We start from the raw sequence: 14687 nt of genomic DNA on the forward strand, positions 1-14687 counted from the left end.
TTTGAAAGAATGTATCAGGAGTATTATGTGATTGAAGAATTAAGGCGAAGATAGATTAAGACAGGCGGCACGGTGGCGCAGAGGGTAGCACTGCTGCATCACAGTTGGGACACCTGGTGACCTGGGTTCGCTTCCCGGGTCCTCCCTGCGTGGAGTTTGCATGTTCTCCCCGTGTCTGCGTGGGTTTCCTCCGGGCGCTCCGGTTTCCTCCCACAGTCCAAAGACATGCAGGTTAGGTGGATTGGTGATTCTAAATTGGCCCTAGTGTGTGCTTGGTGTGTGGGTGTGTTTGTGTGTGTCCTGCGGTGGGTTGGCACCCTGCCCAGGATTGGTTCCTGCCTTGTGCCCTGTGTTGGCTGGGATTGGCTCCAGCAGACCCCCGTGACCCTGTGTTCGGATTCAGCGGGTTGGAAAATGGATGGATGGATGGATAGATTAAGCCAGCAGTGATGTATGGCGCTGAGACATGGGCAGTAAAGGAAGCACTGGAGAAGAAGTTGCATGTGGCAGAAATGAGAACGTTGAGGTGAATGTTTGGAATTCCACATAAGAAATGAGACAATGTGAGGTACAACAAAAGTGGGATATCTAAGAAAGTAAAAATACATTGAAGTGGTATAGACATGTGGAAGGAGGAATACTGATGGAAATGGAAGTACAACCGGGGAGAGAAAGCGAGGAGGTGCCAAAGCAGAGGAACAGATAAAGTAAAAGAAGATCTGAAGGAAAGGGGCTTGACTGGTGGGTATGTGCAGGACTGAGCTGTTTGGAGCGCATCGACCGCCACGTAAGTGGGAAAAGACGAAGAGGAAGATGAGGACTGTTTGATGCAATCTGAATTTGTGTACAGTTCTAATATCCATCCATCTTCTTACCCGCTATATATCCCAACTACAGGGTCACGGGGGTCTGCTGGAGCAAATCCCAGCCAACATAGGGCGCAAGGCAACAACAACATTTATTTATATAGCACATTTTCATACAAATTGTGAATTTCCCATTGGGATTAATAAAGTATCTATCTATCTATCTATCTATCTAAAAAGTAGCTCTAAGTGCTTTACATAATGAAGAAAATAAAAATAAAAGACAAAATAAGAAATTAAAATAAGACAACATTAGTTAACATAGAAAAGGAGTAAGGTCCGATGACCAGGGTGGACAGAAAAAAAAAAAAAAATCTGTAGGGGTTCAAGGCCACGAGACCGCCCAGTCCCCTCTGGGCATTCTACCCAACATAAATGAAATAGTCCTCTTTGTAGTTAGGGTTCTCATGGAGTCACTTGATGCTGATTGTCATACAGACTTCTGGCTTTTAATCCATCCATCATTGTTGGAACATCATGGTGCTTTGGAAACAAACCCCGGGCAGGGCACCAGCCACACGCTAGGGACAATTTAGAATCACCAATGCACCTAACCTGCATGTCTTTGGACTGTGGGAGGAAACCCACGCAGACACGGGAAGAACATACAAACTCCACGCAGGGAGAACCCGGGAAGCGAACCCAGGTCTCCTAACTGCGAGGCAGCAGCGCTACCCACTGCGCCACCGTGCCGCCCACAGTTCTGTTATGCACTATATATTCTTCTACTACACTTATTTATAAATTACCTTATTGTATTATTGCTGATATATACTAACCTACCCTCACCCCAAGAGGCACAAGACTTTCACCAGGCTCTCGCAGTGTATGCGACAATAAAGACTTAAATTAATAATTTAAATTTCTTTTTATTTGTGTGTTTGTTCATACATCTTGTCCCTGACAACAAGCAAGCCGATGGTCTCGAGTACTTTTGCCGGGGACTGCCGTGTAATGCTGGACGAAAATGTTAACACGGAGAAAGATTCCAAGTGTGAGTTCCACTTTCCGTTCCCGGGGGCTCTCCGAACTTTCTACACTGGGATGGAGTTCACTTGGCCGAGAAGCAGCGGCGCCCCCCTGCGCTTACCTTTCAACTTGTGAAGGTAGCACCTGCGCGAAAGCGAAAAACCCGCCTAGTGACAGCTGTCCCCTGTTAGTGCAGGCGCGAACGGCAGTGGCGACAATTCCGTCTCCGTGTCCGCAACTCGCTCTCTTTCTTTCTTTCTCGCTTTCTCTGTCTCTCACGGTTTTCGTGACTTTCCGCCAGGACGCACGTGGCGCAGACTGCTGCGTCAGGGCGTGTTTCCACGACCACGCCCCTTTTTAGTCTAAGGAGGGGAGGTGGAAAAAAAAGAAAAAAACTTTTTTGTATCGAAGGAATCAACAGCCGCCATCTTGTCGCGGTCCTAGGTCTGGATTTGCGTGGAATCTTGTTTTTTTTTTTTTTAATTTTATTTTGTCCCCTCGCTAATTAGTACTGGGGTGCGCAAATCCTGACTGTGCGGCCCCAATTTCCCAGAAGGTTTATTATTTTTACAGGCTTCCATGCGGAAATAGTAAAGAAAACCAGGAGTCCGGGAGACTATCTTTCGAGAAGGATTCCCCCTCTGCTTGAAGAGCTGGTTTCCCTTTCGGCGAGAGCTGCTTCAGTCCGTGTGCACTCGCGCGGCTTACCGGTAACCACCGAGCGGCGACTGGGTAAAAGTGCCGACACGCCGGAAAATTCTTTGGCTTTCTCCTGCAGCGCCAATGCTTGCTGCCTGGCGCGTTTGTCAGAAGACGCTGAAAGCCGAGCTGTTGCGTTGTTCATGCAAATATGTCGACATTTAGACTAATTACACTGGAAGAGGAGGACGGCGTGTGCTGAATGGTTTTCTACAGACATTCTTACAGATAATGTGGGTGTTGGACTGTCATGGGGTGAATGACACTAACGAAGCGGGGCGCTGTTGCCACCGTTTTCAGATAGTGCTTCAGCCTTAGCCTTCGACGACTAAGGTGTTACCGACTTGTCTGGAGATTTGTGTTTTCTTTTGAAGGGGTCACTTTTTTTGGCAAGTGTTTGCATCGGGGACATGGCTGACAAAAAAACATTAGACGGAGCACCCAACGCCAAACGGCCGAAATTGAATTCGCCTGCGATGTCATCCTCCGATGGAGCAGGTAAGGCATCGGAACGCTGAGTCGCGCTCGTGTGTTTGTTTGTTTGTTTGAGGCGTGTTGAGTGGCGTCCGAGAGCGGGAGAACTACGGGAGTGTACGTGACGTCGGGTCCCGCCCTTTAAAGTGGTCAAATTAAGCCGCCCTGCGCATTTTCATCGCCTGCTAACGCGCTTCAGTGGCGGCCGGAGATGCTGACAGCACTTGCGCTTTAGTTCAGAGGCGTGCCGTCACTGAGCGGTCCTCGCAGAAGTGTCACTTTTGAAAGTGCAGTCATCCTGTTACATCGGGGAAAGAAACACCGGCGGCAGGATTCCCCGTTGATTTATGACAGCCGAAGTCTTTATCTGAAGTTAAATTCTCAGTTGTTGTCGGATTCCGACGTTAGCTGGGGTTGTGTTGCCTAAGGTTTCGCCACTCAGTAAGTGAATTTAGAAATAACCTCAGCCAAAAGTGGCTTGATGTTTCGTTAGGGTTATACGAATGACGGTTTTCTGTAACACAAGGTTTAACATTCTAGTCTAAGTGATATAATGAAAGTCATGCAAACATTGTCAAACGAGGACATTCTTTCCCACCACGCGTGTATGGGTTTCGTTAGGTTTATACGAGTGTTTGTGTTCTTTAACACAAGTTTTAACATTTTAAGTCTTCGTGGTATAATGAAAGTTATACAAACCTTATCAAACGAGGCCAGTCATTATCACCCTGCGTGTATGGTTTTCTTATAACTAAGCCGTCCAAATTTCATCCTTATACTTTGTAAAGGTTGTCAAGATCTTCGCTTCATCTACGCGATTCTAAAAAGTTGAACGGCTACATCCCGGAGACCCCTGTAATTGTAGTGACACCACGATAGTTTCCTGTTTTAGATTAGCCAAATGGCAATGTGCAAACCATTTTAATGACATTCCGCCATTAATGACTGACTGCATTCATTTAATACTAGCATACCCTGTGTTCGGATTCAGCGGGTTGGAAAATGGATGGATGGATATTAGCCCAGTGATAGGCCAGCTGGCACCCTGTCCAGGCGTTGTTCCAGCCTTGCGCCCAGTGATGGCTGCCCTCCTTCTCAGCCTTGGATAAACATGCGAGGAGAATTAACAAATAGATGGATAGATATAGCATATTGTTTTTACACATTTTTGAAGGGCATAAGTTTGGTAACAAATTCATATTCTGACTAAACAGGTCTGAGCTTCTACTCCTTACCTATGAATACCTGCACACTAGACTGACTACTTTGACATTTTAATCCTATTATGTTTTTTTTATTGCTCTTGTATGCTGCAACATATGTTATCATTTTATATTTGTCTTTTGTATTCTTTGTTGTATGTTGCACCAATACTTTGAAATTCCTAGTACAGGTGTACCTGACCAATAAAGTGAATTCTGATTTGATCTCCCTGCCATTAAACTCGAGTAGTAAAGTAACCAAAATATCCATATTACTAACCGAGAATAAACCGGATATGGACGCAGGGACACGGCGATGGGACCATGAGACGTACTGCACAGGCGCGCGTCTCATAAACCGCGAACGAAGGAGTCACGGCCCAAAAACGAAACGGCTCAACTAACGTGAATGAGAAATGAAGCAACAACGCGCCCATAGCTAACGACTAACGATACAGCCACACACAAAAGAGAATTCTGCGCTGCACCTCAGAGTCAAACGGACGAGGCTACGGAGGCCCCACAGGTCCACAAAGATAGTGGCACTACTGTGGAGTGAAGGCGCAGGCGTCACCGCCATATTGTGAGTGGCACTACTGCGGAGTGAAGGCGCAGGCGTCACCGCCATATTGTGAGTGGCACTACTGCGGAGTGAAGTTAGGAATAATGTGCTGCTTGGGATTGTACAAACCGCTGAACGCTTTACTCCAAATTCAAACACAATACAGCTCAACGATACAAACACGAGCCCACCTGGATAAGATCAATGAACGCAGGCGCCTACAACGCGCGTCTGAAGCTGCGGAAGCAAAGCAGGCACGGGTTCAAAACGAACGAGCTCGACTGACGGATATACAAACATGAGCCTGCCTGGATAAAATCAATGAACGCAGGCACCTACAACACGCCTCTGAAATGCCGCGGGCAAAGTGGGTACGGCTCCAAAACGAACGAACTCGACTAATGTATTTCAGGATACCCAACGCCGGGGGTAGGTGAGCGAAGCGAGCAGGGGGCGGAGCCCCCTTGTCCACCTTAATAAAAGGATAAGTATCCGTGTGTCCATCCAGTTGATATATTTCTCTGTCATTCCAACAGATGTTCCATCACAAACATTAACACTGCATTATGAACTGACACATAACGGAGACATGTGCATTGATTTTGTCATTCCAACAGATGGTGCGTCACAAACATTTGTTGTAATAAAATGCATTGCTTTTGTTATCCCAGCAGATGGAGCATCACAAACATTAACATTGCAATAAGAATGCCGTACCAGCTGACACATAACAGAGACAGGTGTGTTGCTTTTGTCACTCTTAACAGATAATGCATCACAAACACCTGTAATTAATTGCATCGCTTTTGTCATTTCAGCAGATAGAGCATCAGAGGAATTAACACTGTAATTACAAAAGCCATACTAAATGGCACATAACATAGAAATAAATATTGCATTTGTCATTCCAACAGGTGGTGCATCACAAACATTTGTAGTAATAAGTAGGACTGGGTAAAAATCTGTTTTTCCGATTAATCGTTATTTTTCATTTAAACAATCAATCTTATTATTTTCTAAAGATTGATCTAGTTGATCTCTATCCTGCTCTATTACTATATATAGATTTTTGCTTATCTTCGTTTTTGGTGTCTGTTCCAGTAGATGTCTCTTTTAGCATGTGGCTACAGTAGCTGTACTGCTACTGTGGAAAATGTTTGCAACGCACCTCACCCGGCCGTGCAAGAGAGCATTTGTTGGCATTTTCAGAGCAGCCTGTGATAACCGAAGTGAGCATTTGCGCCGAGCAGCCGTCATAAAGTAATTCTATTAGCTGTACCGCACAGATCATATTGGTGGAGTTGTCAGTCAGTGGTGGCTCTTTGTCTTATATTCCAGTCATCCAATGCTGCTGTCAACAAGCCTCAGCATTAGATCCCTGTTTTAAAATGCTTCTTTTTTTGGCTGTGGGGGAAGAGTGAGGACACTTTTCCAGGAATGATTAACGCAACAGTTAAACCTGAGCAAATGTACGTGTAACTTGTGAATTCTAGAAAGACAACAAATCTTCTCACCGTATCTTTAATTTTGACTAATTCAAGATTAGTTTAAAATGACCAATACAGGAAATTTGGGTAATAGGTTACTGAATGGTATGTTTATTATTTAAGAAGTAATATTTAATTGTTTTTAGTATTATTTGTTAGATGATGTTTGATTTTATAAATTTGATGCCACTGCATTGTATTAAAAGGAGGATCCCCATAATATGTGTGGACTCTGATGTGGCAATAGATGTTTGCTAAATTATGGTGAATTTTGAATGAGTGCAGTGCTGTGAAGTATTTATTTATTTAAAAAAGCAGTGATATTTTCTTCCACATCTTGCAAATAATGATATTAACTATTCATTACTAATCAAGTATTGGTTCTTAAGTCATTCCTTGCTTATGTATATGTTTTGAAGACACTATGTAGATGCCCTTCAAATAAAGTGTTACTGAAATTTGTCACATTATATTGTTGTTCTCGGTGCATGTTTAAGTAATCTCTAATAAAGCTAGCACTTCAAATATATGAGTGCACCATAATTCAATCAAGATAAAACCAATATTGTGTTGAATTGGGACATGAGTGCCAATACCCAGCCCTACTGATATGCTTATGTCCTTGTTATGTGCTGTTTGGTATAAGATTAGTGCAGTGTTAATGTTTGTGATGCTCCATCTGTTGGAATGGCATATGCAATGCATTTTATTACCATATGCATTCCAAAAGATTGCGCAGTGCAATCATGAATGCTGAGGTCTACGGTGATTAGTTAGATTTCAACCTGTGTTTAGATGGGTAGCACAGCAAGTGTAAGAATATAACGTCATCTGCTCTGAATGTAGTTTCCCTTCAGCACTGAAATGGATAGCTGATATTCTGAGATTTTTTTGGGTAAAAAAAATTACGACACCTTGCATGAAGTTGGAAGGGATATAAAACTTGACAATTGTACTTGCTGAATATTGTCACCTTGAAGCCATCAAACTACACAAGTAAGAATTATTAAAGGGTTTATTTCATGCAGCGATGATTTTCCAGCACTATTTCAAACTTTCTAAGTCTGATGAGCATGCTGCCTTCTAGCAGCCAGTTAACATGCTACTTGACAGCACCGGTGCCTTTATGAATGCTTTCCAGGTATCTCAAGTTTAGCCACAACTTAAGAGATGTGAAATTGTGTGTCAAGGGTAACATAAACACAAAACCTCAAACCCCCAGCCATCTCTAAGCAAGCATGACTCTCCTCCATGATGCTTATCTTAAACATTCTTAAATAACTTAACTCCAGTGTCAGTCAGTCATTGTCCAACCTGCAATATCCTAACACAGGGTCACGGGGGTCTGCCGGAGCTAATCCCAGCCAGCACGGGGCACAAGGCAGGAACAAATTCCGGGCAGGGTGCCAGCCCACTGCAGGGCACACACACACACACGTACACACTAGGGACAATTTAGGATCAATAATGCACCAAACCTGCATGTCTTTGGATTGTGGGAGGAAACCCACGCAGACATGGGGAGAACCTGGGAAGTGAACCCAGGTCTCCTTACTGTGAGGCAGCAGCACTACCACTGCGTCACCGTGCAGCCCTTAACTCCAGTGTTGTTCTGGGAAATATGTTGTCTATAGTCAAGTACTATACATTTTCCAGTTACTAAGATGGTGTGTGGCTGAATCACAGATTGCTGGTTATCGCAAAGCATTATATGTCTTCAACCTGATTTGGTATTTTTGGAATAATTTTGTACATGACAAGAATTAGGTGCATTTTGGTGTATGTACCTGGGGTCCTGTACTTATATGGTTGTTCAGGATACAATGTTTTAGCTGTTTTAATTAGAACCATGTAATTTTGTCAGCTACATCTCTGCAGCTTGCACAGAAGGTCTTTTAAAACTGATGTTAGCAGCATGATTGTGAGGGTCATACAGTCTGAGTTTGATATGCTCAGTTTGAGTTGTGCTAGGTCTTCAAAAATGTATGCCCTTCATTTGCTCTTTTGGCCGATACCTTTTTTTGTTTTGCACAAGGCAGATTTTGCTGATTGTTCAACTAAGGTACAGTACATTCAACTAATTCCAAGCAAAACAAGTTGCATCTTTTTTGCTTGTCTCTTTGGCCTCACTCAGTTTACTACAAAAGTTAGTGTATCGGTTAGTGGAGAAAAAAAAAAAAAAAAAAAAAAAAACACTCTTCTTCCAAATTATATCAATTACAGTATGTGTTGGAGCAAAATAAACTGCCAAATACCATACAGTTTATTAAACTCTGGCAAACAATCCAGACAAATTACATGTTAGTAGAATTTCTTGATAGATATATATAGTCTTAATTAAACATTGGTGCAATATATTGAAGGTGATAATCACCTTGATGCACCCATATTAATGTTTGGGACAAAGCTACATTTTTTGCTTGATTTACCCCTCAGCTTCACAGTTTAGATTACAAATCGCAGTTTTTCAGTCATGAAAAAAGTGCACTTGCAATTAATGAGTCAACTAGGGACTAAAACCTCACACCTTCTCACTGACATTGGACTTAGCAATAACAATGAGGCATCCTGCATATTACAGTTGCCTTCCATTGTGGAGGGTGCTGTGAATCATGTGTGGATTAAAGGAATCCTCCACCCAAATATTATATATACACTTACACCACTTATATGTAGTTTGTAATGGTGGCTGAGAAGAAATTTTAATCTATTTTCTTTGAGAAATTAAATATTGAAAATTCAAACCCAACACAGTCAATAGGTCAAACAATGTGATAAACGTCCATTACAAAACAGATTCTCATGTGACTCATGTTGCATAATCTATATGTTCCATCTATTTGTGTTATCAGAATGTACAAAATGTTTGCATTTTTTTACTAAAATATTATCTATAGTTAACTTAATGAAACCCCATATTAAGTGTAAACAGGGAAGACATTCCCACAGTTCTGTGCACTGTTTGTGTGTGTGTGTGGGGTTTTTTTTTTCCCCAGGCTTATTTATCTATCCACAATGCACAAATTGGGTTAAAAAGTTAATTAGCTGGTGCAAATTGTCCTGGTGTTACAGTATTTATTGTGGCGCACTGGCATGCTATTCAAGGTTAGGTTCAGTGTAATGCTGCTAGGATAGGCTCCATCTCCCAGGGGCCATCAAATTAGATTAAATGGGTAATGTTGTTAGATCTTTTAAAGAACTCTTAATAAAATTCTGAAAGGTCATTCACATTAGATTAGAAAATTTATGTATGTTTATTTTTGAAAATGTTCCTTTTTAAAAGTCGTATTAATTGAAAGTGTGCTTTATTGTTTTTAGATTTCAGAACGTTGTTTGACCTTGAAAATGACCTACCAGACGAGCTTATTCCAAATGGAGAGGCAACCATCCAAAGCATGGCCACTAATGGTGGGGTTGGAGGAGGAGTAACAAGCATAACATCAGATACTTCTCTGAAGCACAAGCACCTGCCTGAACTTCTTCGTACTGGGTGCACCTCCGTTCTTAACACTAGTAACAACCAGCTGGGAATGGGATCCCTCATCAAGAATCCACTAACCCAGACACTTCCGTCACCTGCCTCAAGTCTTGGAATTCAGCTACCAAACACTGCCAATTCCCAAGCCCAGAAGCAAATGAGTGTCCAAGGAGGGAATGCTGTACCTGGTACTACTGCCAATGAGACACATGTGGGAATCGGCATCAGCAGTAATTTCAGTCAGGCACTGCTGAATACGGCACATGGACTTTTAAATCAGTCTTCCCATCCTCAAGGACAGGTCATGAATGGCACGCTTGGGTCTGTAAGTCATAGTAAAACAACTGGTGTGCAGTTCCCTAGTCCAGGCTTACAACCAGGAGGAAGCTCAGGCAGTACCGGTGTTCTTGCAGAAACATTGACACAGGGAGTGCAAATGGTCAGTCATTCTCCGCTAAATGCACAGCAGTCTGGTAGCATGGCCAAGGTACGTTGTTATTGAAGTTTTAGTTTGTATCCTAATTTTAACAACAGTTACTTGTCACATTTAAAAATGTATCCTTCTATTCCTTTTTGCCCCTTTAAACTACTTTGAAGGTGCAGCAGTCTGGAGCTTATTCTGGCAGCCTTTGGCTCAAAGCACCATCCATCCGGACAGGAAAGCATTTTTTGAAATGTGCCTATATCCTACAATCATTGTACTTTCATAGATTCCAATCTATGTTGTGCTCTCTGTAATGTGCAGTTTTATATTGGCAAGCGTCACCTATATGAGACCATGCATGTCTTTATTGTATATTCACCAGTTACCTTTAACCAAGACCTCTTAGAAGATCAGGGCATATTAGACCTATTCATTTAGAGAGCAGGATTGAACCTGCACCCCCTGGTTTAAATTCCAGTGTTTTTTATAATCGTTTAATTCAAATTAACGTTTTATGGCAATACTTAAAAGACAAAAGTAATTTTTTGTAGCAGTTTGTAAAGTTAAACAATGTAGCAAACAATGAATATAGCAATGCAGGGAAAGAAAATTAGTCTACTAACTACCCCAGTTTGATAAGCCGGTCAAGTGTGTACAGTCAAAACATGTTAATGATGAATGAGCTTGTTGCAAAGTAGGAAAGCATCCTTAATTTGTCTTAAATTGGTTAGATATAAAAGATTGGATGTCATACAAACTAATGTGTAATGCAAAGTTTGCAAAATGATGATGGCAGTTCAAAGTAGCAACACATGCAGTTTGTTTAAGCAGTTCAAATAGAAATGCCTAGCAGACAGAAACAAGTCAATTTTATTAACAGAGTATATTTAAAACAAGGTGGGATTTATAAGAGACCAAAGTTGGTCCTGACCTAATATAAAATGCTGGACTGTTCCAAAGCTCATGGGCAGCCACTGCAAAGCACCCCTCTAAGCTTAAGTCTAGATCTCAGCATGACCAAATACCTTGTGATCAGAAGACATCATTGACCGTGAAGGAGGATAAAAGTGTAAGAGATCAGTAAGATAAAATGCAAGAAAACACAGGACAAAGAAAAAGCCTGTCCACAACCAGCCACTTTGGTCAATCTCACTGATTCAGCATAACCCCACACAGGGTGTATTGCCTTATTGTATATCCCATTCAACAACATGATTATGTTAGAAAGGGAGCATTCTTTGTCTGGTGACCAACAGAAAAATACACCTGCAGCAATGACCAGGCTGCTATGGGGAACAGTCTGTCTAGTGGGCGGTGAGTGACTTACTCTTAGGTTTAGCCACTTGAGCACTATAATTGCAGTGGATGGAATAAGCTGGCTTGTGGAATCTAAAACTAAAATGTTTCTTCAAAGCCTGACTGTGGTAGTATTGGAAGGCATAGTAAGATCTAGGGAAGAGCTCTTAAGGGTGCAAAAAAAGAAAAAGTTATAAAGAATACTGCAGAGTTTAAGAAAAGTTGCCTGCTATTGTTGTGAAGGAGTGCGAAGGGCAAATGTAAAAGCAAATCACAAAAATGTCTTCTTATTTTGCATCTTTCCTCATTCACAATGAAAAATATGCTTTTGTATTTCTAAGGATAGTTGTTTTTTGCAGTGTGGAAAATATGGACATCCTTAGTATATATTTTTCAAAAGAATAGTTGAAAGTAATTTGTATGTTATTAGTATTATTTTAAACTATTTTAACATAAATATTTAAGTAAATTGTGAATTTTTGATGCATTTTAACAGGAAGTTCTTACCTTTTCCTGGGTGAGCCAGTAGTGAAGCAGCTTATCCAAAATGGGGGTTTGGGTGGGTTAAAAAGAAAAAGTGCTGGTGTCCTAGCGCATGTGTGTGCTTTGGTTGTATACTGACGTCTATTGAGAGAGAGAGGTCAAGTGTGCATGTTGCTTGCAATTAAGTGACAAGAACTGAATAAAAGTTATGTGGTATATGTGTGGCTTTAATGAAGTTTAGTAAGCTGCTTATAAATGAATTATAGGCAGAATGCTTTTGCGTTTATGGATTGATTGGTATTAATGAATTTACTAAACTGAGGGTGACTACCTGTTTTAACAGTGAATAATAGAATGTGTTAGTAATTCCTCTTAATTAAGAAAATATGTTTAGTTCTTCATCTACTGTCTAATAAATAACATCCATCCACTTTTCCATCCCCAACTGGCACCTGGTATGAACATTGATTGGCCACTGCACCACCAGATCACACTGTTTCAAAATAGCTGTGTCCAACAACAGCATTTAAACGAAACCAATACTTTTAGGTTTCTGTCACTGGATTGCACATAGCACATTCTTCTGTGATTGGCTCTTCTACTGCTCCCTGAAAAGGTACACATACAGTGCATCCAGAAAGTATTCACAGCGCATCACTTTTTCCACATTTTGTTATGTTACAGCCTTATTCCAAAATGGATTAAATTCATTTTTTTCCTCAGAATTCTACACACAACACCCCATAATGACAACGTGAAAAAAGTTTACTTGAGGTTTTTGCAAATTTATTAAAAATAAAAAAATTGAGAAAGCACTTGTACATAAGTATTCAGTCTTTGCCATGAAGCTCAAAATTGAGCTTAAGTGCATCCTGTTTCCCTTGATCATCCTTGAGATGTTTCTGCAGCTTAATTGGAGTCCACTTGTGGTAAATTCAGTTGATTAGACATGATTTGGAAAGGCACACACCTGTCTATATAAGGTCCCACAGTTGACAGTTCATGTCAGAGCACAAACCAAGCATGAAGTCAAAGGAATTGTCTGTAGACCTCCGAGACAGGATTGTCTCAAGGCACAAATCTGGGGAAGGCTACAGAAAAATTTCTGCTGCTTTGAAGGTCCCAATGAGCACAGTGGCCTCCATCATCCGTAAGTGGAAGAAGTTCGAAACCACCAGGACTCTTCCTAGAGCTGGCCGGCCATCTAAACTGAGCGATCGAGGGAGAAGGGCCTTAGTCAGGGAGGTGACCAAGAACCTGATGGACACTCTCAGAGGTCCTCTGTGGAGAGAAGAGAACCTTCCAGAAGGACAACCATCTTTGCAGCAATCCACCAATCAGACCTGTATGGTAGAGTGGCCAGACGGAAGCCACTCCTTAGTTAAAAGAGTTTGCCAAAAGGCACCTGAAGGACTCTCAGACCATGAGAAAGAAAATTCTCTGGTCTGATGAGACAGAGATTGAACTCTTTGGTGTGAATGCCAGGCATCATGTTTGGAGGAAACCAGGCACTGCTCATCACCAGGCCAATACCATCCCTACAGTGAAGCATGGTGGTGGCAGCATCATGCTGTGGGGATGTTTTTCAGTGCCAGGAACTGGGAGACTAGTCAGGATAAAGGGAAAGATGACTGCAGCAATGTACAGAGACATCCTGGATGAAAAGCTGCTCCAGAGCGCTCTTGACCTCAGACTGGGGCGACGGTTCATCTTTCAGCAGGACAATGACCCTAAGCACATTGCCAAGATATCAAAGGAGCGGCTTCAGGACAACTCTGTGAATGTCCTTGAGTGGCCCAGACAGAGCCCAGACTTGAATCCGATTGAACATCTCTGGAGAGATCTTAAAATGGCTGTGCATCGACGCTTCCCATCCAACCTGATGGAGCTTGAGAGGTGCTGCAAAGAGGAATGGGCGAAACTGGCCAAGGATAGGTGTGCCAAGCTTGTGGCATCATATTCAACAAGACTTGAGGCTGGAATTTCTGCCAAAGGTGCATCGACAAAGTATTGAGCAAAGGCTGTGAATACTTATGTACATGGGATTTCTCAATTTTTTTATTTGTAATAAATTTGCAAAAATCTCAAGTAAACTTTTTTCACGTTGTCATTATGGGGTGTTGTGTGTAGAATTCTGAGGAAAAAAATGAATTTAATCCATTTTGGAATAAGGCCATAACATAACAAAAGGTGGAAAAAGTGATGCGCTGTGAATACTTTCCGGATGCACTGTAGTGTCCACCATGTTTGCTTCTTACCTTAACACCCAGTGCTGCTTTGATACTCGCTGTCTCCCTGTGACCCTAAACTGGACAGATTACACAGCACAGGCAGGGTTAAATACATATAATAATTAGTGAATTTCCCCTTGGGATCTATCTATCTACAGTATCTATCTAATGACTGGATCACGTTGCACTAATAGCAGACAATTTTTTAATTTTTTTTGGAGAAATAACTCAATGATTTTTTTTCTTGAGTGGTAGAAATAAGCTTATGCAATATAAAGACACTCTCTCATATCACTGTACTTGGTTGCTTATCGACACCCATTGTAATCCTGGGATTTTTCAGACTATTGGCAGAGTTCTTTGTAGAGAGTCCAGAATTGTTCTCCAGACTCCCTTTGCTACAGAATAGGGTGAGCCCAATATGTACACTTGCAACACTGATGACACCTCTTCTTCAGGACTGTAATCGCCAGTATTAATAGCACTAAATTCATAGAAAACATGGTAAAAGGAAAT

At 41.7% G+C, this 14687-nt stretch overlaps 1 protein-coding gene across 4 annotated transcripts in view; it reads left to right on the plus strand.

Annotated features, from left to right (window-relative positions):
• Positions 1–2130: 2130 nt before the first annotated feature.
• crebbpa (CREB binding protein a) overlaps positions 2131–14687 on the plus strand; it is a 107690-nt gene continuing 95133 nt past the window's right edge. For 2 of the 4 annotated variants that reach the window (XM_028814284.2, XM_051933389.1), the window contains exons 1-2: positions 2198–3032; positions 9578–10224. In XM_028814284.2, the coding sequence (XP_028670117.2) occupies positions 2945–3032; positions 9578–10224 (735 nt within the window). In that variant the 5' untranslated portion in view covers positions 2198–2944. Of the gene's footprint in view, positions 3033–9577; positions 10225–14687 lie in introns of all 4 variants that reach the window. The other 2 variants (XM_051933392.1, XM_028814285.2) reach the window with 2 other exon arrangements.

The sequence above is a fragment of the Erpetoichthys calabaricus genome, chromosome 11 (assembly GCF_900747795.2).
Source record: "Erpetoichthys calabaricus chromosome 11, fErpCal1.3, whole genome shotgun sequence".
Taxonomy (NCBI): Eukaryota; Metazoa; Chordata; class Cladistia; order Polypteriformes; family Polypteridae; genus Erpetoichthys; species Erpetoichthys calabaricus.